Source organism: Pelmatolapia mariae, linkage group LG16_19, assembly GCF_036321145.2.
Source record: "Pelmatolapia mariae isolate MD_Pm_ZW linkage group LG16_19, Pm_UMD_F_2, whole genome shotgun sequence".
In the NCBI taxonomy this organism is placed as follows: domain Eukaryota; kingdom Metazoa; phylum Chordata; class Actinopteri; order Cichliformes; family Cichlidae; genus Pelmatolapia; species Pelmatolapia mariae.
The window spans coordinates 27411861-27433200 of record NC_086241.1 but is presented as its reverse complement, the minus strand read 5'-3'; the positions used below and the strand labels follow the sequence as shown (position 1 = coordinate 27433200).

The 21340-nt window shown below is 41.3% G+C and overlaps 3 protein-coding genes across 5 annotated transcripts in view; all 3 read left to right on the top strand.

Moving 5' to 3' along the window:
• cryl1 (crystallin, lambda 1) overlaps window positions 1-10483 on the top strand; it is a 29982-nt gene extending 19499 nt beyond the window's left edge. Inside the window, exons 7-9 of the mRNA XM_063498811.1 lie at window positions 4342-4450; window positions 8002-8108; window positions 9946-10483. Of these exons, the coding sequence (XP_063354881.1) occupies window positions 4342-4450; window positions 8002-8108; window positions 9946-10047 (318 nt within the window). The 3' untranslated portion in view covers window positions 10048-10483. The remainder of the gene's footprint in view (window positions 1-4341; window positions 4451-8001; window positions 8109-9945) is intronic.
• A 1223-nt stretch (window positions 10484-11706) lies between these two features.
• On the top strand, window positions 11707-12977 carry gjb8 (gap junction protein beta 8). Its single transcript, XM_063498263.1, has one exon. The coding sequence runs from the start codon at window positions 11838-11840 to the stop codon at window positions 12624-12626; it is 789 nt and encodes a 262-aa protein (XP_063354333.1). The 5' UTR covers window positions 11707-11837; the 3' UTR covers window positions 12627-12977.
• A 1968-nt stretch (window positions 12978-14945) lies between these two features.
• On the top strand, window positions 14946-20998 carry gja3 (gap junction protein, alpha 3). Of its 3 annotated transcripts, none has more exons than XM_063498454.1 (3): window positions 14946-15039; window positions 15612-15673; window positions 16717-20998. In XM_063498454.1, exon 3 carries the CDS (start codon window positions 16750-16752, stop codon window positions 18172-18174), a length of 1425 nt encoding a protein of 474 aa, XP_063354524.1. In that variant the 5' UTR covers window positions 14946-15039; window positions 15612-15673; window positions 16717-16749; the 3' UTR covers window positions 18175-20998. The 3 variants fall into 3 exon arrangements, with proteins under 3 accessions (XP_063354524.1, XP_063354523.1, XP_063354525.1); XM_063498453.1 differs by having other exon boundaries at window positions 14981-15119; XM_063498455.1 differs by lacking the exons at window positions 14946-15039; window positions 15612-15673 and adding an exon at window positions 16488-16579.
• The last annotated feature ends 342 nt before the right edge of the window (window positions 20999-21340 follow it).

The window sequence follows — 21340 nt, the reverse complement described above, 5'->3', positions numbered from 1 at the left end:
GACAGGCGGGCAAAAAAAAAGAAAAAAAAAAGGTGTTGCTCTTGCTTTCGAAAGAGCGCCCAAAGTTTATCACAAAGCAGCCTGTTCACAGTAACATTGTAATGAAAAAGGATGCTTTCACACATCCAAAATGATTCTTGAATATCTAAATAACAACAAAGAACATCCATTCTCTTCTATTTATTCAATTCAGAGCCGCAGAGGGACTAAAGCCTATGTCACAGAGATGAAAAATAAAGCAAAATGTAATGTCCGATGTACTGAAATATATAGAGAAGGAATAATTTTGAATGTCTAGAAACTGAGCCTCTCAGCAGCCAGTGTTTCTGTTCACATGTTGCTTTACTTTTAGACTTAACTAATTTACAGAAATGCAAAGAAATAGAGAAGATAGATGCTATTTATAGCTGTATTTATTTTGATTTTTTTCACAGCAGACTTAAATCACATACATTTTCAATTTACACACACACACACACACACACACATATACATATATATATATAAAATCTAAAAACTCCCCTCTCGCCCCTGCGGGCGGTTTTATCCTTCAAGCTCGGGTCCTCTACCAGAGGCCTGGGAGCTTGAGGGTCCTGTGCAGTATCTTAGCTGTTCCTAGGACTGTGCTCTTCTGGACAGAGATCTCCGATGTTGTTCCCAGGATCTGCTGGAGCCACTCGCCTAGTTTGGGAGTCACCGCACCTAGTGCTCCGATTACCACTGGGACCACTGTTACCTTCACCCGCCACATTTTCTCAAGCTCTTCTATGAGCCCTTGGTATTTCTCGAGCTTCTCGTGTTGTTGTCATTGGGACACCACTATGTCCGGCTGGTTAGCCACAACCATTTTGTCCGTCTGTATTTGGAAGTCCCACAGGATCTTAGCTCGGTCATTCTCCATCACCCTTGGGGGCGTCTCCCATTTTGACCTCGGGACTTCCAGGCCATATTTGACACAGAGGTTTCTGTATACTATGCCTGCCACTTTACAGCCATACTGCTGCCTGAAGTATTCACTGAGCATGCTGTCAGTTGGGGCCATCTTCGTGATGTATTCGTGGATGTTCGTTGTCTCATCCTGGACTGTGGTGCTGACACTCACCAGTCCCCGGCCTCCTTCCTTCTGCTTAGCGTACAGCCTCAGGGTGCTGGACTTGGGGTGAAACCCTCCATGCATGGTCAGGAGCTTTCTTGTCTTGATGTCAGTGGCTTCTATCTCCTCCTTTGCCCAGCTTATTATCCCAGCCGGGAACCTGATCACGTCCACACTAGCTTGGATAGATTTGAAAACGGCGTTTTCGTCTGAAAATGCTCTGCGTCCACACTAGCGTTTTCAGTCGTTTTTACAGAGTTGTGCGTCCACATTGAAACAGCTGAAAACGCTTACGTTCCAGTAAGTTCCATTTCTGTCTGCCGCTTATTTACTTTCCGGCTCTTTGAAACGTTGAGGTAAAATGTTGAAGAAAAGCACCAAGTTTTTTAAATGGACTAACAATGAGGTGGAGTTGTTGCTGCGAGTAACACAAAAGTACAAAGTTGCAAAAGCGAGTGAGAATTAAAGAATTTGAAGAAAAGCTACCTGAAGCATGTACAAACTGATATTAATCTTTAATAGGGCTGTTAAAATTGAGAGCAAACAAATCAACTGCTGTATAATGCCCTCCGCTATCTTAGTTTAATTGGTCACGTGACTGCATCATATGACTAACATGCGCCATCGTTTTAGAAAGTCTGCGTTTTCGATGTCCACACTGCGACGCGAAAGCACCGTTTTGAAATGTATGCGTTTTCGAGAGCGTTTTCAAAACGCTGCATTTTCCATCACCGTCTCAGTGTGGACGGGAGGCCAAAACGAATTGAAATCTATTCTGCTGGACATCACTGAGTAAAAAGCAATATTAGGAAATCTTGGAAAAGTGGGGTGGGTTATTAAGCCATTTCCATTTCTACAGTGGAAAAATCACAAGTAAACATTCAAGATAGTAGCTTGAACGTCCACTCTCAAGAGTGGACATGTGATCCAATGCAATTCTTAGAGAAACTGCAAAAAACAGGGTATTTTACAGGCAGTTAGCAAGTTCATAAAAGTACAATTTAAAATAGACTGAAAAAAGTATGTCTTCTTTGGAAGGGATGCTATGAGGTAGCTTCTTCTCTCTAAAAACAACATGGCAGCACAGATTAGGTTTGCAAAATTGCATCGGAACAAATCAAAAGACTTCTAGAACAATGAGCAGACATGATGCCCATCGCTACACACCAGCTGTCAAGCATGGTGATGGAGGGCTTATTTTGCAGTCACAGTCAATGCTCAGGGTTTTGTCTTCACCCTGCTGATGGGTGGGCATCATGGACACCCAGCTTATCTTAGTAGGAGTGGTCTATCTCGTCCAATCTAAGTTAAGATCTTGAACGAGATAGTTTGAATATCAGTGACCTAGATGTCAGAGGTCAGGTTTTCTGAAAATCTTGTGAACATGATAATTTGAGAAAGACATCACCTAGGATTTTCATATTGGTACCATACATTTTTCAACGGCATGAAACTCAACTGCAAAAACGTATAATTCTTTTAATACAATTTAAGTGCCTTTAAAATGTCACTGCTACATGAGAAACCTTTGCTTACCTGAAATAGTGAATCCACCTCTGTAATTGCTGCTGGCTGCACCAAAACGTTGTAATGCCATCATATGTTCCTTTACGCCATGCAACAGAGAGGCACGCCATCCACAATACTGCTTGACAAAAATAATGAGTTGTGACGTCTACAGTCGTTTGGGAGTGTTTATCATTTACGTAAGGCGCTGTTATACTTAACTAAACAATGTGACATACAAATAACCAAACATGAATGGTATTTGATGAGACAATTATTCAAAGTTCCTGCAGTACACGTACATGTACATAGCAGGACAGAGCAGGTAATCACTTACAACAAATCGATGTGTTCTAATAGACTTAGGATTAATTCATTACAAAATACATCGGAGCAGGTGCCAGTTTGGGGAAGCTGTTTGGTGCACCAATGTCTTGAATAATGTGGCCGAGATGGACGTCACCGTTTCGCCTAATTGCATTTTAATGTATGTGGCTAGAGACCAATTGTATATGTTGTACGCCTTATAAGTTATCATTAATTTAAGGATCAGATATAGCTTTTTGAAACTATATATGACCATTTAACATTTGTATGACCCTGTAGCGTCATCTGTTTATTAAAAATAAAATACAAAATTTTGCTTTTTCAAGCATGTAATGGATATTTTCCCACAAATGTCAGCAACACAGCTAATCACCTCCACTTATAGTACTGTTTTTCTTTTATAACCATTCACTAAAATAAACACCGTTTCTACCAAGTTACATGCACACGCACACAAAACAGCTCAGTTTGATGTTTCAAAGCAGGGACTTCATCGGGTGTTTTACTTAATGTGTAAAAAATATCTATTTACTGTATTCTTCCTCAATAAATCAAAGCTGAACAGAAGTTCAGCATTAAGCATCAAAGCCTTTGGCCTGAGAGTGGTCTTGTGATCTTTCTTACATAACAGGGACCTGCCCTCAACCTTTGCAAACACACACACACACACACAACGAGAGAGAGGAAAAAGAAAAGAAGTCCTTGAGTCGAGGCCAGAGCTGGAAAGCAGAGTGGCTGAGAAAGCAGCTCGTAGCCCCCAGTGATTACAGTGGAGAGAAGACCCCACCCACCATCCCACTTTGCTCAGATAACAGGCTCGTTGTTGGACGCAGGAGCCAAACAAAGACGACCCTGTCGCCTCTCCTCTTGCTCACCATAGTCTCTGTATCTGGGCTTTGATTTCCTCCATGGTTGGCCAACAGGTATCTGTAAACCAAAGTTACCTGACCCATTCTCAGCCAGCTTCCCCTCTGTGCATAATCCTGAGGACACAGGATTGGCTGAATAAGGAAACTTTATATAGCTGGAGTGGCCTGATGGGATCAAAGGGAATATGGGTTTTCCATAATAATAGGGAGTTAAAAAGTCATGACTTTGTTGAATTGCTAGGGAAAAGTGTGTGTTCTTCTTATATCCTTAACTGTCCCGCAGTCTGTTAGGTAACACCATGACCATGATGAACTCAGTAAGAGAAAATACTTAACATTTGGCTCAAAGTTGACCTGTCAGATGTGTGAACTCTCATTACAGATAAACAGATACAGACAAAGAAACAGTTTGACTCCAAAGCTGCTGTTCTGGGATCAGTTCATCAGCAAATATATCCAGAAAACAAAGGGTACAAAACGAATGAATATTATCAATCAATTCAGTGAAATTAATGTAACTGTTGTTTTTCTAACTTGCGTCATCAGGATGGTGTTATCTCGGTAAAGGACATTGACCTGGTGATGTCAGAGGGACTAGGAATGCGTTACGCCTTCATAGGTCCCATGGAAACAATGCACCTCAATGCACCTAAAGGTAAATTTCCTGGTTTGTATTCTTTGCTCACATATAAAAAGACTGATTTTGGTTATTTTTTAACTGAGTTTAAGATACTTTGAGCATGAATTTTATATAGTTGAACCAAAGAGTTGATGATGTGTTTGTTCTGTTCAATTCTCACAGCAAAATCATTCATTTTTACCAAAAAGCCTTTCTTCATAAGGGAAAAGGAGTTCATAAAATGTCTGTTTATGAAGAGGAAAGTATAATTTATCCAGCACAGTTTCAACTGTGCGGTGTCCAGTTTCAATTCTACCAATCAGAGTGAATGTACAAGCCATGTATGTTGTGGAAAATTACTAAAACTAACCAAAGCACAGGCTTTTGAGCATCAGCGACTGCAGTAAATGAGCACAGAATGTCTTTGAATGAGAGTAATGAAGGTAATTCACCGCTTGCATGAAATTTTCAAAGTGGCACAGCGTTACATACGTGTCGCTGCACAAAATACATGTAGTGTACTACACAGTGACATCTCTTTGTGTGTCAGAGAGAGAGTGAAACCTCAGCTAGATGGAGAATATCAGAGGGGAGTGTGAAACCCAGAGAGTAACCCTGACTGTGTGTACACACACACACACACACACACACAGTGTGCACTTTGGCTGAACAAAGCAGTCTTTTGATGGGTAGCGATGAATGCGCTCCCTCACACCAGTCATCCAAAACTCACAGAGCCCACCTCGCAGCCTTCAGACCAGGTGCCAGCTCTACCTGTAGTTACAGTACTGAACTTCTTACTGACTTTTTTTTTCTGTTCAGGAAGCATCAGATTCTCAAAAGAATGCTCAGACCTACCCCTGTTGTGTCTTCAAGTCTTTAAATCGGTCCCATCAGATACTGGAGCACTCAGGCTCCCTGTCTCTGTCTGTCTACTCTACCTAAATTTCCTTGCTTTTGTAAACTGTGTGCGTGCACACAGGACATGGCAGTTGTTCTTTGAAGGAATCATCCACTACAACTAAAACCACTGCCTGCAGTCTTGAAGAATGGCTTATCGATGCATATGATGTATTCAAATATTAATGCAATTTCACAGAAAAGAGCATTAGAATGACGTCTTTTTAAAACACTATCTAGTAAGGGCAGCTTGTCCAACATTCAGCTGACCATGCACAAATTGTTGCATTAGTGTAAAAGTATAGCTAGCAGTGCAAAACACAATTTAATGTAACGAGATTATGAGCACAGGGAGGTACTGCAAATGGGTGGAAGACAAGTTGCAAACTGGGTGATGTTATGTAGTTTGCTTCATTTTCAAGGACTGCTGCTGTTATCTGATTGGAGTTACAGTGGTAACATTAGTGTCCAGTCTTTTTTTCTACTGTACAAAAAGCTGTTGTGTAGGGGCACAGGGAATAGGGCTCCCTGTTTAGTGAGGCTTTACATAAAAAGATATATAAGAAAAAAGTTCAACAATAACAGCTAAAGTTTATTTGGGAAAAGAAATAAAGCAAAGGGACTGAAATAACACTAAGATTTTCCTCCCACAGAGGATGTTTGGTTGAAGGTAGATGATAGTTATCACACTGCCGTGCCACATTAACGTGTCCCACTAGGCTTTATGTAGACAGTAAGCGTTTTGTCACATGTTGGATATAAACCTTGTTTCCCAAAGAAGTATTGCAAATATAAACATTCACCATATGTTTTCTGGTCGTTGAATAAGGTTCCACTCTTTGAAAATGTGTTGAAAGAACTATTTAAAACTGAGCCCCCCTGATCCACCTTAATAACAACCTTGTGTGAAGTAATGTAGGCACATCCCCCCCCCCCCCACACACACACACACACACCACCCACCCACCTTGCACCACACTTGCATCTCTCTGCTCAAATAAGGTTTTAAAAATCGAGTCTTCACCTACTACGCTTATCACAGGAATGTCAACAGACCATACTGCTGGCCCTCTTTATGATATGTTAAGCCCAGTCGTTCTCATTGTTATGGGACCTGTGTTTCCTCTTTGATTGATCATTAGCTGTGAGATGTGCTCCTTTTTCTGCGTCCAATCTAGGACACACTACTATATATTTTATCCACAAACATTTGTTTGCAAGCTAGATAACCCAGCAAGCTCATGACATGAACTCTTATTAGAAATAATGCCTGCTGGTATTTTAGGAAAGAGTAGCAGTGAAATTGCACAAACTGTCAGTTTATAGAAAAATAAATCCAAGATCTCTTTAAACTATTATAGGTAGTAGTGTTATATACATTGATTACATGTTATTTAGAGGGCAGTGAATACTGCTTCCCATTTCATATATACATGGTATGATTTTCATACTGCATAACCTCTTGGTCTCAGGCATTAGTCACATCCCACATTTTGTTTTATTGTAATGACAATATTTTATTAATTATTCTAACCCTGCAGTTAGATATAGGGGTCTTAATCATATAGCTCCCCCATTTTAATACTTCTGTGAGTAGTAATGTATAGTTGAAGTACGAAACGTCCCTTACAAAACCTGCAAACTTTTCTGTTTCTCTGTCCAGAACTTTCATCATCACACTGAATAGCTACTAAACGTTTGCTATTGCCCTGAGTGCTTTGTTTCATAGATTTTTACAGGCTTTAAGCACAGAAACCTCACTCAGTAAATCTTCTGATCTTCAATCAGAAGAAAGCTTAAAGGGAGGTGGAAATGAGGTTAAATAGATTATTTCTCACATTGGCTGAACCTCGAGTGCACCAAGGCCTAGTAAAATAGCATTATTTAGAACTGTGAATCATGCAAAGCTGTTCTAATAGAGTCCAAGAATAAGATTGTGGAGCTGCAAATGAGCATAGTAATCCACTTTAAACAGCAACGTGTAATAACGCTCAACGAGCGGCTGGTGTTAGACATTTCCACTGGCATATACACACATGTAGTATACTGGATACTACCCTAATCCTTATAAATACACTATTAAACTGAAGCTTGTAGTAGCAGGCTTCACAAACCCATTTATTTTAAACTTTCACGACAAGTCAGTCAGTGATTAGCCAAAATGCGGTCTGCCTACATCACAAATGAGTCACTATAGGTTAATAAATGAGAGAACAGCTTCAATGAACAGCGCTAAAAGTTAAACTAACACAGAAAGTGTCAAAGCAGGATCTAACTGTTATTTATGAGACATTTAACATTGAGAAAGAGGAAACTCATTACTTAATATTACTGGTTCTGAAGCACTGAGATAGCAGCCCTGCAAATGAACACAGAAATATAGAGGAGCTAGCATGTCCCTTTTCTCAAAATATCAAGCATGTGTCAAACGTTCAAACCAGCAGAAGGAAATAATTTAGACAAAAACAAATTGCTAGTTGGCACCGCAGCCGCACCTATGCCCATCCCCTCATAATCTAGAAATACATGTTTCTGTTTCTGTTTGCAATTACATCACTTCCACTTTGTGTGACATTACTGTCTTTGAATCTTTTTGGTATTTTAAATAAAGATGATCTACATTCATTATTTGGAATGATGATCAACATGGACTTCCCCATCACTGAACAGCTGTGTCCTCCCCACAGGTTTGGAAGACTACATGAGCCGATATGGTGAAAATATAACGAGGGTTCTGTCTTCCTTTGGGCCTGTGCCTGACTTCTGTGGTGAAGCAGCCAAGAGCGTCATTAATGTAAGTGTGATGGTTACAGAGTTGTGTTTACAGTGAAACTTTCTCTCAATCAATACACTCACTTATGATGTATAAATATAAACTACAGCCATAACCCAAAATCATGTACTTGAAAATACCTCAAAGATATCAGTGGATGAAACCAGGAAATGTTATTGGTGCAGTCTGTTTCCAGCTGTCCTGTATGCCCCCTGCATTAAAATGGTCTGTAAGCATTTTGGAACCGAAGAGATCAGTTTGCTGTACTTTAGAATAGATAGATAGATAGATAGATAGATAGATAGATAGATAGATAGATAGATAGATAGATAGATAGATAGATAGATATACATATATATACATATATATACATATATATACATATATATTCACACTTCTGGGCCTCATTTGTCTAATTTTTTAATCTAAGATCTGAAAAATGTTTTGAATAACTGACAGATCTGCTCTCAAGAGTAATGGAGCCATGTTTCTGAAGCACTACTTAAACAATGTGATCTGGCATTGTCTTGCTGAAATCAGCAAGACCAGATGTGCATGTTATGCACACCAACAGGTTTTGATTATGTGTGTGTTCTTAAATTGTTCTTTTTCTCTTTAGCTCCAGAGAATTCCGTGTCTATGATTTCCAAAAAGTATTTCAGTTTTCGGTTCAAGGAGCATTTTTCCACCTTGGACCAGAGAAGCTGTCTAACTTTCTGGATTTAGCGTGCTGCAGCATGGATCGGAATTTGGTTTTCCAGCATGTCACAAAGCTCAGATCATCTCAAGCTGGTTTCTTGAACATGACATTGAGTTCAGTGTGCTTAAATGACATCCACAGTCACCAGATCTCATTCCAAGAGAAGACCTTTGGGATGTGCTAGAAAGGGACATTTGCCTCATAGATGTGCTGCCGACAAACTGCAGTAATTGTGTGATGCTGTCATGTCAGTATGGACCAAAATATCTGGTTAGTGTTTCGATACAGTGAAAAAGAGGGTCCTTGTTTTTCAGGGGTGTTCTTGAGACCTTGCAGTGTTTTAATAAAGTGCCACCTGAGCCCCCAAAGATTGCAGCAATTCAGTATTCAGTAGGCTCCAGAGTTTTTTTAAATAAATAAATAAATGTGTGTTAATTCAGGTCAAAGACACAAAATGTCTATATTAATATACATATCTTAATTTATTATTTTTTTCATTATTTATTATGTGTTTAGTTCTGGATGACTGAAATTCAGCAGTTTCTACTCACCTCTGAGCCATAAAGCTTTCTCCTAAGTAGAAATTAATTGGTCACATGCTATCACAGGTGGTTAAAATGTTAGCCACAGAAGGTCATCTTGTAAGGACACCCTGAGCTGGAGCATTAAATAGTTTAAGGTGAACTCGTTTAGAGGACGGCAGCAGTCAAGCTTGTTTGTGCTTTTATTCCTGCTTTGAGACCTTCAGTTTATCCTTTGAATGTTGCCTTCGAAAACACTTTTATGTATGCAGTAATTCTTTTTTTTAACAGCTATGTAGATGCCCTGTCTGATTTGCCTTCTGTGATCACGAGAACAAGGGCAGCACTGCATGCACATTGATCTGTGCAAGTGTCGGCCATGGATGTCACTGTTTCAAAACTAAGACGTTATTAAAAGATTATAAAAGGATATTTAGTTTAGCTTTACGGCTGAGAAGCTTTATTTTAAAATGAACCTACTGTTAAAAATTAGAGACTGTTCATTTTTTCTCAGTGAGTAAACGTACAAATTCAGCAATTGAGCAAATAGTTATTTCCCCCACTAGACATGTCCGAAGTCCTACATGGCAACCATTCCACTTTGCTCACCTAGCTTTTCCTTCTGTGCCGTCCACAGGAGATGTACGAGCTGATTCCCTGTGACCAGCAGCATCTGGCAGCCAGGCAGGAGAGGAGGGACCAGTTCCTCATGCGTCTGGCCAAGCTGAAGAAGGACTAATAAGCTCAGGGTCCAAACTCAAGAAAAATAACTTGAATTAGGTAGAAATGTGATTGTTGAGTTCAACATGTAATGAAGACCTTTTTTTCTTTAAACAGGCATACCTTGACTGAAAAACAGCACTTTTTTTAATCAATAATGATCAATCTTCCTTATATAATGAGTATTACCAGTATTAGAACATAACTCTGGATTACTACTCCTTATGAATGCAATTTTAACCAGTCTTTTGTTTTTTCTAAATCTACAGCACGTTTTAACTTTTACTCTACATCTTGGTTACAAAACCGACTGTGGTAAAATGTGAAAAACAATGATCTCATTCAGCCACATTAATGGTCTCTTGTGTAAACAAATTTCTTGAAAATGTGAATCAGTGTTTTGATTAATAAAAAAGAACACAATAACGCATTTATGTAATTGTTTTGATAGCCACACAACAGAAAGAGATGAGTGTTTTTGTGATCCTGATAATGAGGAGAAATTAAATAATGACATTTCACTACATATTTCTGGGCTGAGTGCTCTCTGCTGACTGCCACCATGTGCTCGCATAATTGTGACGGGTAAGTTCCCAAATCATAAGGAAACACATCAGGAGGGCTGTGAAAGATTTAAATTTCACACTGATATATGTCCAATAGTGACAACCATATATCACACTCTGGGTGTTCTAGTGCAGATTTGTGGCTCTATAAACTATGAAATATTGTATTTATATTGTAAATATTATATATATATATGTATGTGTGTGGGGGCGGGGGAGGGCTACCTTTTTTTATTATTAGGTGAAGTCACATTAACATTAAATGCCTGCCTAAAATTTAATTAGAGACTAATAACCCTGCTGGTTGGCCCCACCTCGAGCCTGGCCCCTCCCTCCCAGTTTGCAGGAGGGATGATGGATAATCTGTGTGCCTCACTGACTACTTATAGACAAGTCGAGTCTGTCCCAAACCAGCCAAACCGATTCTACAGCTTGGTGGAAGCTTAAAAAAAATCTGTTTAGGATAACCTCCACAAAAACAGGTGAGTTTAATTTCAATTTGATCTGCTAATGCCACCACAATATTCTGCGCAAAAAAAGTGAAAATACATTTTATAAATAATGTGTCGAATTTAGATATTTTAAAGTGTTAGCTCCTTGAATGATCTGTTATGCAGCAGCTGCTTATTTAACCTGTGGGCCCCTTCAGTCTGAGTGCAGTTGGTTTAAGCTGGCAGACGTTAGTCTGAGGTAGGAGTATGAATTAAGGAGGCGCCGGTGACACTGGTCTTCCCAATACTTTTCTGTATACTGTCAGGATGAGTTTGAGGCTCTTATTTTCAGGGAAACGAGTGGTTGTATATTTTTAGATTTTTGTGGAAAAAAATATGATTTTTTTTAAAACTACAAATACGTATTTTTCATTTTGCTTGCAACATTATTTGGCTGTTAAAATGCCCTTTAATTGCATTGAAACCATAGCTCCATACAGTTTGCTTTCCCGTCCTCTTTTTGACTCTGTAATGCCAACTCTGTTATACACCTTGTCATGTGTAGCCAGAAATGTAACCTTTCAGCCCTTTAAAAATTATTTAAAATCCCACAAGTCATCCACAATATATGCATTTGAAAAATAATGATAATTTTCTAATTACACACACTCGCACCTTTTTAACAACATAAATATGCCATAAAACAAGGCCACCAGCAGGTGTATTTCTCCAGCACCCTGGATTTTTCTAGCCTTTTAACTTTCTGCTGAATTCCACAGGTTGTCTCAGCTTCCGGACTCCTTTTGGCCGCAATGAGTTGGGGGGCTCTCTACGCCCAGCTAGGTGGCGTCAACAAGCACTCCACCAGCCTGGGGAAGATCTGGCTTTCTGTCCTTTTCATCTTCCGCATCACTATTCTGGTCCTGGCTGCGGAGAGCGTCTGGGGAGACGAGCAGTCAGACTTCACGTGCAACACGCAGCAGCCCGGCTGCAAAAACGTCTGCTACGACCACTTCTTCCCTGTGTCACACATCCGCCTGTGGTGCCTGCAGCTGATCTTTGTATCCACGCCGGCCCTGCTGGTGGCCATGCACGTCGCCTACAGAAAACGGGGTGATAAGAGGAACATGCTGGCCTCCAATGGCACTGAAAAGATGACAGATACTGAGCTGCAGACGCTAAAGAAGAGGCGTCTGCCCATTACAGGCACTCTGTGGTGGACCTACACCTGCAGCTTGTTTTTCCGGCTCATCTTTGAGGGGGGGTTTATGTATGCGCTCTACTTTGTCTACGACGGCTTCCAGATGCCCCGGCTGGTGAAGTGCGAGCAGTGGCCTTGCCCCAACAAGGTGGACTGTTTCATCTCCAGGCCAACGGAAAAGACCGTCTTCACCATCTTCATGGTGGCTTCATCTGCCATCTGCATGGTGCTGAATGTGGCCGAGCTCTTCTACCTCATTGTAAAGGCGGTCATGAGATGCATGACAAGGTCCAGCAGGAGGAAACACACTTACCCAGACAGCGTGACACGGGATAACAAGAAGAATGAAATGCTGCTGTCTTCCTCCACAGATTCATCCAGCAACAAGACCATGTGTTAAAGAGAGACAAGAGGAAGGTGTATACTGTAAATCCAACCTGACGGGTTGTGTCTACGTCTTGGTTACTGGGATTTGTCTCACGAGATGGTGAAACAGCTTTGGAGTCTGTGTAGTTGGGGTTGACTGTAAGGAGCTGACTGAGTTCTCCGAACAAACACATTGCCAGATCGTAACGTAAATAATAAAACAAGTGTCAAACACTGAGTGGTTGCAACCATTTTACTGTCCACAGTTGAAATTTGCTTGAACGTGGCGAAATCTGCCTGAAAAATGAGCCAACACTGACATCTAGTGGTGACAGTGGACCCTTAACGAGCACAAACGCCTTCACAACAGCCTGAGTGATTGATTTATCCGAGGAGAACAAATGAAGTTTTGAGAACAGAATCAGAGTATGTTTAGCTTTTAGCTGATGTTTGATTTCAAATGAGATTGATTTTAAGTTCACAGTACCTGATGTGATTACGCTTAATGAATCAAGTCTAATTTTCCTGTTTTAGAATGAAATCACTGATCTTCGCTGTTTGATCAACTTCATAGGTTCTTTTTGGGGGGTTGTAAATGTTTCTTTACATGTGTTAGACGACAAAAGATTTCACACGTGCATACCATTTCATTCAAAATATGAAGAACGTATATGTTTGTACTGTATCAGATGGTTTTTCATCTACTGCCAGCAAGTTCAAGAATCCTCCTGAACAGATCATGCTGCACACATGTGAATTATTTTCTGTGAAACTGAATTCCAGACTGGATCTAATGTAAAAGAAGGCTGAAACCAGTGACGTTACACAGGAGTATTGAGGATTTCATGTTTTTCAAGTTTATAGGGTATAGGTTTAATTTACTTTGACCATTTCACATTCAGATAGGGTTCCTCCTCATTTGCCTTGTGACTTCCAACTGTCCCCATCCTGCTTTTTTGGAAACACCAGAAGTCGCCCCGCTCAGCCCCAGACCTGCTCCTGTGTTATTTGAACTTGCATTGTTTTTCTTGTGGTGTGTACTGACCCCAGCTGGCTGTATCAGCTTTCAGCATGTGCCTTATTTTAGCCACCAGACTAATCACTGCTAGGCACCGTGGCCGTGAAAATGTCTTTGTCCTTCTTCCATCCAGGAATAGCCGAGCGGGATCAGTCAGACTGTTGCCAAAGTGTTGGTTAGACGTGTCGATTCCACCATAATTAAAAAGAAAGCACAGTGAGCTGTATACTGATGTTACATAAGTGATGCAGCTGGGACCAAAACTAGTCTGTGTGCCTGCTCTGCACTGACCTTTGACTTCTAGCTTTCTGTAACAAGCCTAATGACATTTTCTGATGCTACATTTTTTTTTTTTATAACAGCGATGTACTTCCTATTGTTTTTATGGGATGATCCTGATTATTCCTATTTCAACATGTTGTTATTATTAATATTATTATTATTATTACAGTTTCTATTAGTCTGCCTTTAAAAGCAAACCGCACACTAATGAGCAAACAGCTTTCTAAGAAGAAATGATTAAATCTGACATTTTTTTATTATTATTTCACTTGCACTTTGATCCTTCAACTTGTTTTGCTCTATGAGACTTTTTTTTAAAATTTTTAAATAAATCGGTAAAAACAGACCTGTGTGCATTATCATTTATGTGCAGTTTTATTTACTTTACTGAAATTTGGGATAAGTGGGGATTTTTTCCCCCCACTGGGAGAGAATCCTCTTGCCTTACACTCTCTGTCTTCTCCTCCACATTTTCCTCTTTATAACCACATATCAGGTTTTTATTAGGTAACGTTTGACTTGGACAGATTGTAGTGTGTCCACAGGATCGGCCTTTTAAAGACCTCACGGCTATTTAACGTTGCCTGCCTCCTAAAATGAGTAACTATTACTATTTTTAGCGCCCGGGGGTCATAATTTGGGAATGTTTCTAAACTTTTGACAACTTTTTGCGCACGGTTTTGGGGAGGTTGGCAGGGGCGTGGTGTGGCCGGAGAGGCTGATGACTCTGTGGATTCACTCATGGATGGTCACGCAATGTGACAGCCCAGTCATGGCTGGAAATGAGCGGTAGCTCCGTTTAACAGAGCCTCATGTCTCCGACTCCGAGCCTCCTCCAGAAACTAACAACAAGAAAGAGAAAAGTTTCCCTTGCGCAAAGTAAAGGGCCCCGGAGAGAAGTTTGTGCATGAACGAGGTTGTGAGGCCCGCATTAAAAAAAAACGGGAGGAAAAAAAAAAAAAAGTTTGTCGAGCTGTCAGAGAAGTGACAAGTTGAGTGTGGGTGGGGGGGTGGATCAGGGACACAGAGGGAGGGTCGCTTCAGCCGCGGGAGGTCCACACCGCTTTTCAACGCACTCCAGTGATGGCACCAATGATGGCAGATGGATTTGCGTTTCGTGTTTAAGTATGACATCTCCGCTTTAAAGGTATGACGGATAAACACCACCGTGGCTATTTTCTTGCACTAAAACGGGAGTACAGTAAATGAAGAACGGCATGTTATCAGGTAATTAAGAGTTGCTTCAGTTTTACCGAACAAGGGGGGAACAAAACGGCTGTCAAAGCTTAAAAGGAGTCTGGGGACTCTGGCACACTCTGCATTGTCACTCTGGCAGGTAGGGCTTTGTATTTGAACCCGTCTGTTACATTCTTCACCATCTGACACAAATACCACAAGTAGCTGTGGAGCTGAGGGGAGTGAGGTTTTATTTATTTATTTTTTAAGTTTTTGCGGGTTTGTCACTAATAAGTCATCACAAGGTCACAAATGGAAAGCACGACTTTCTGATTCTCTGGGTGTAACTGCTGCAGTTCCCCCAATAAGTTTATATTGATGTCAGATAAATGGAAACAGTGTTTAAAGAGTCTGACCGTTTTCTGAAACAACCAGCAGTGTTTTAATTTTTCACCAGAAGATTTATTTTAATGTATTTGTATTTGAATGTATTTCTTACAAAGCCTTGTGAAAGTTAACATGTTGTTTTTTCCTCTCTTCTAGGTGTCATACATATTGTGAACCCTAGTCGATGGATTTATTACCTTTAATACAAGAATATTTTAGTAAGTTAACCCTCAAATGAGTGTGTGTGTGTGTGTGTTTACACTGAATATGTTGCATGATTAGGGTTCAGTGTACACAACACTGTCTAAAAGGCTCAACCTACCACGTGTTTGTCTTTAATAAGCCAGTCTCTGCATCTGAATTCGCTATACTTCAATATTAAAATGTAGTTTGAAACTTAAGCAGCTTAACTCTTTATCAAGCAAAAGAGCCAAACCCAAAAGCTTTAACGATGTGAGGATGTGGTGCTGCTTGGTAAAGGCGTTGGGTTAAGACTGGGGAAATATATCAGCTATTTTCTAATACATAAGCAAATAATTGTGATTAACCAGAGAATAAATCATATAAATCACTTCTTTCTTCACTTTTTAAAGTTTTTGAGTTAAAAATAATCTGTAATTTACCATAATATATCACACAGATACTATACTAGACTTAATAATTTTATTTTTTTAAATCTCTTTTTATTCTGGTGGTTTTATTATTACAGTTGCTATAGAGAGAGAGAGGGACGACGGTGTGTAGGATGTGTGTAGACGATGTCAGCTTTTGAGTGTGTGTGTGTGTGTGTGTGTGTGCACGCGCCCTACTAGACCCCATCTCTGTTTTCGAACATCATAATGTTGATCTCAGCACATGCCTGCTGTGCAGTGGAGCGAGCAGGTGAGAGAGAAAGAGAGAGAGAAAGGGAGTAAACCAGGGTTCAGTGACAGAGGTGGCCTATATGGTATAAGAGCTGCTAAGAAGCAGCTGCTATTGATCTGTTATCTATTTGTGATGTCTGAGTTGGCAGATTTCTTTAAGGACCACTTTCTGCTAAGTGCTTACAAAACAAAATGTCAAGCTTTGCTCCATGTCCTTGCATCCTCTTGTCTGATTACATGTGCAGTGTTTTAAATGTGAGGGTAAGCCCTTGACACCTGTTGCACTGACAAATGTTAAGCTGTTCTAAAAATCCTAAGCACCTCTTTAACTTCCACTCTCTCTGCTTATTTCTCCTCTTTTTGTTATTTGGCACCCCTTTCCTTTTCCCCCACTCCAGCCTGTACTTTCTCCATAGGCTAAATCTTGAAGCATGGGCGACTGGAGCTTTCTGGGGCGGCTGTTGGAGAACGCTCAGGAGCACTCAACGGTCATCGGCAAAGTCTGGCTGACTGTCCTCTTCATCTTCAGGATCCTGGTGCTGGGGGCTGCGGCCGAAGAGGTCTGGGGTGACGAGCAGTCCGACTTCACGTGTAACACCCAGCAGCCCGGATGTGAGAACGTCTGCTATGACGAGGCCTTCCCCATCTCCCACATCCGCTTCTGGGTGCTGCAGATCATCTTCGTGTCCACGCCAACCCTCATCTACCTGGGCCACGTGCTGCACATCGTCCGCATGGAGGAAAAGCGGAAAGAAAAGGAGGAGGAGATGCGCAAGGCAAACAGGCTCCAAGAGGAGAAAGAACTCCTGTATAGAAATGGTGGCGATGTTGGAGGAGGAGGAGGAGGCGGCAAAAAGGAGAAGCCGCCAATCAGGGACGAACATGGCAAAATCCGTATCAGAGGCGCGTTGCTGCGTACCTATGTGTTCAACATTATTTTCAAGACCCTGTTTGAAGTGGGATTCATTTTGGGCCAGTATTTTCTCTATGGCTTCCAGCTGAGGCCCCTGTACAAGTGTGCACGTTGGCCCTGCCCCAACACCGTTGACTGCTTCATATCGAGGCCCACTGAAAAGACTATTTTTATTATATTTATGCTTGTGGTGGCTTGCGTGTCTCTTTTGCTGAATTTGTTAGAGATCTATCACCTTGGATGGAAGAAAGTTAAACAGGGCATGACCAATGAGTATGCCCCTGACCGTGAGTCGCTGCGCCGCGTCGACATTGCAGAGCCTGAGTGTTTGCCCTCGGCCTCCAGAACTGCCCCATCCAGCCCCAGCTACCCTCCCAACTACACAGATGTGACGGCGGGCAGCGGGGCGTTCCTGCCGCCCATGGGTCCAGCCGCCGTGCCCTCAGCCGCAGAGTTCAAGATGGACGACCTTCAGCAGGAGGAGTCCCTCCAATCCTCCCCCTCTTCCCACTACTACATCAGCAACAACAACAACCACAGGCTGGCCACACAGCAGAACTGGGCCAACCTGGCAACCGAGCAGCAGACTCGGGAGATGAAGGCCACCCCCCCTCCCCCTTCCTCTTCTTGTTCTGCCACCAGCAGCGACAATGAGCAGCACCAAAGCGTCAATGGTGCTCTGCTCCTACCCACCAGCAACACCACCAGTAACACCAACATCACCAACGCAACTGCCAACGCTGCCTCCAGCGGCAGCAGCCCTGGCAACGCCTCCAACGCAGGCAGCTGGGATGGAGGAAAGAGCGAGCAGGACGAAGGCCACGTCACCACCACAGTGGAGATGCACGAGCCTCCGGTAACGGTCAGCACAGACCCTCGGCGGCTCAGTCGGGCCAGCAAGAGCAGCAGCATCAGGGCCAGGCCGAGTGATCTGGCTGTCTAAATGCATTCAGCCCTTTCATGTCCCTTAAAGCCCTCTTGAATAACATCCCACTTTCCTCACCCCAAACCCAGACACAATTATGAACATGTAATAAGCAACAAAACAAACAAACAAACAAACAAAACAAACCATGAGACAGGAAAGCAAGAAAGTCAAGAGAATGTTTAGGGCAAATGTGAAATGACTGAACCACTAGCTGTCGTTGATTTAGTGCAATCGGTGAGTTGCAGAGTAGTTGAGGCAAGGTTTGGTTTTTCTTGATTAATAGTCTATATTTATGCACACAATATGTGACCATGCACTTCTACAAAGTCAGGAGCCTCCGGTAACAGCAATGGATGGAGTGAAGGACATTGTGATCTATTAATTTTACATGAAAATGGACACATCTCACCAACATGTTTGATTTGGGGAAAGGGGATCTTCTGGTGTTTCTCTATTTTTTTCCTTTTTGTTGAGCCGCGGGGACTAATTATTCCAAATGGAAGTGGTCATTGAAGACCGGTGACTGGATATTTTGAATATTTTTATCTGGAGGAAACAGAGATAGCTGATGTTAATGCACAGGGCACCGAATGTGGGCAACTTGATCATATATCTCGGTCCACATTTTTATCTGTTTTCATTGTCAAACTTGCAGCACAAACGTGCACGGTGTGCTGCACGGCATGTCGGGAGACCCGGAAGCCATTCTGCGCTTCCTGAATTTTACTGACTTGACTTATTTGTTGTGTTGAGAGTAATTCATCCGCAATGCCGTTTTGTACATGACCTTACATGTATTGTGTTCTGTGTAGTTGTGCATGCCAGCATGTGTAGCCCTACAACTCACCGATTCACTGACATATTTGCGTGGCAAAGTTGGCTAGCTAGGTTCTGCCCATGATCCTTTTAAAAAAGAAAAACAAAAGTTATAATGACATGGAACAGATAGGACGTTACTTTGGAAACTTTCAAAGGGTTCTGGGATTAAAGAAAAATAAGTGAAGCGTGGACAGGATATGGGTTAAAAATGCTGGTAAGTCTTTCTTGCTATGTCCAGAGTACATCTGGGTCTCTCTGAACACCGCATTGCCAGTAAACCTGGCACAAAAACAAGGAAAGTAGGAGTCCCTTACGCCTGCCTCTGTCAGTGTTACCTTTAGTCAACATATCTGAAAAGAAAAATGCTCTCAGCGAACTGCACAAATAGAAGATAATGCCTTCAAAGTCTATAAGAAAATGCATGCATGCCACTACGTGGTATAAAAAAAACTTTATCAAGATTTACCTTGTAAATTCAAACACTCAGCCTCCCAGAGCTCCAGAGTTACGTTTGTAACCATTTTTGTAAGATTGTCAGCAAACATTTCGGCCCTCAAACCCACTCCCCCCTTTTTAAAAAAACAGAAATCCCCCACACCTAAAGATTGAGAGCAACTTTGGTCATTTTCTTTTACACTGAATTGAATTTTACTCATAAATTGCATACTTGTAGTAGTCAGTTTGTGATTGCAAAACAGCTATGACTTAAAAAAAAAAAAAGAAAAAAAGAAAAAAAGACAAGGTGACTGGCGTTGGGCGTATCAGAACGCCGCAGGGTGCAGTCGGCCTCGACTGCTTCTATTTTGTTGTGTTCATCTTGATTCTTAGAGACCTTTAGAAACCCAAACTTTTAAACTGAACTCATCATTAGCCGCAGTCCTCTGTTCCTGTTATGTCTCTGTGCTGTTTGGTTTTGTCCACAACCCAGGCACTCACTTTCAGAAAGCTTTTTTAACTTTACAACAATAATCTGCTGTATTTCCTGTGAGTCCAACACCGGAGCAGAGTTCACACAGCAGCACTGTGTGAAAAGTTAACCATCTGCATTGGAGATATTGCACTGGTAGAGCATAACATCATAGCTGATTACTAATATGTCTGTAGGAACAGTACTTTTCAATGAGTTATTGTGTATTGGTTAATACACTGGAGTAAGAGCAGTGCAAAAAATGTTGTCTTTCCATTTGTCAGGGTGGTGGGGGGGCACAGTATGGTTTGAGATTCTCAGCGCCCACAGGACTGTATCATGTGTGATACTGTATCTTACTTATTTAGCTTCTTTCAGCGCAAATAGAGACTCAAAGAAGAGAATATATAGAATGCGTAGATTAAAGCTGCCCTTCCAAATCCATGGTTCCCATTCAAATGACAAAGACATCTTTGATATCTGCATTTACAACTTGGTAGTTGATAAAGATTTGCACATTTAGAAAACAAAACTGCTTTTCTGCAGGGCTCATGTTGGTAGCAGTTGAGTGACAGGGAGAGAGCAAGACGCCAATCTTTATGATCCTCAAAGGGAAAAACATGTCTTAAACCAAAGCGCAGTCACTCTTCACAGAAAATGTATTATTAAAGATTTTATCTCAAGCTCAGATGATGATGAGAAAAAACAATACAGTGGTGGGAGACAGAATAACAGCTGGGGTATTTTTCTGTTTGTTTACTCAGTATGTTCTCACAGAACTGTCGGGACTCTGGTTAGACGTCACATCAGATGGCTCCAATGTTGAGAGAATGTTAGCTGGGTAGCTGGCCCTTCCCTAACCCTGCATACAAAGCCCTGACAGGATGTTTTGTTCGAAGCCTGTGATCCCTGTGACTCCTCCAAACTCTCTCCTCTTATGTTTCATGCAGAGCATGATTTCTCTGGCTCGTCAGGGAGTCGGAACCATCTCACAATGCTCACAACAGCAACCTGTTTTCAGTGCTGTCTTAAATAAGAGAAGTGCCTTGTGTATGAATTATTTGTTTGTAAGAACAAGATGATGTAAATGTTCATTTACCTCAAATGTTTACAAAACTGTTACTAAATAAATTTTTTGTACCATATTTATTGCTCTTGTTTGCTTTACATGATGAATGAAATCAGAGCTGCAGGCTTCAGTCTTGGACTGGGGTCATGGAGTGACAGAGGCCTTGATTTGTCCTCTTTTTAAGATGATAAAATACAAATAATTAATAAAATACTTTATAGAGTCGCTTTGTGCTTTTTAGGTTTCAATTTAAACACATTTATTCCAGTTTGTCAGAACAAATGAATCTGAAGATCACAATCAGAGAGCTAATTATTAGCTTTTTGTCAAAATGTAAAATCACTTCCAGAGGCCCATTTCCAAATTACCTTATGTAACATGAGGAT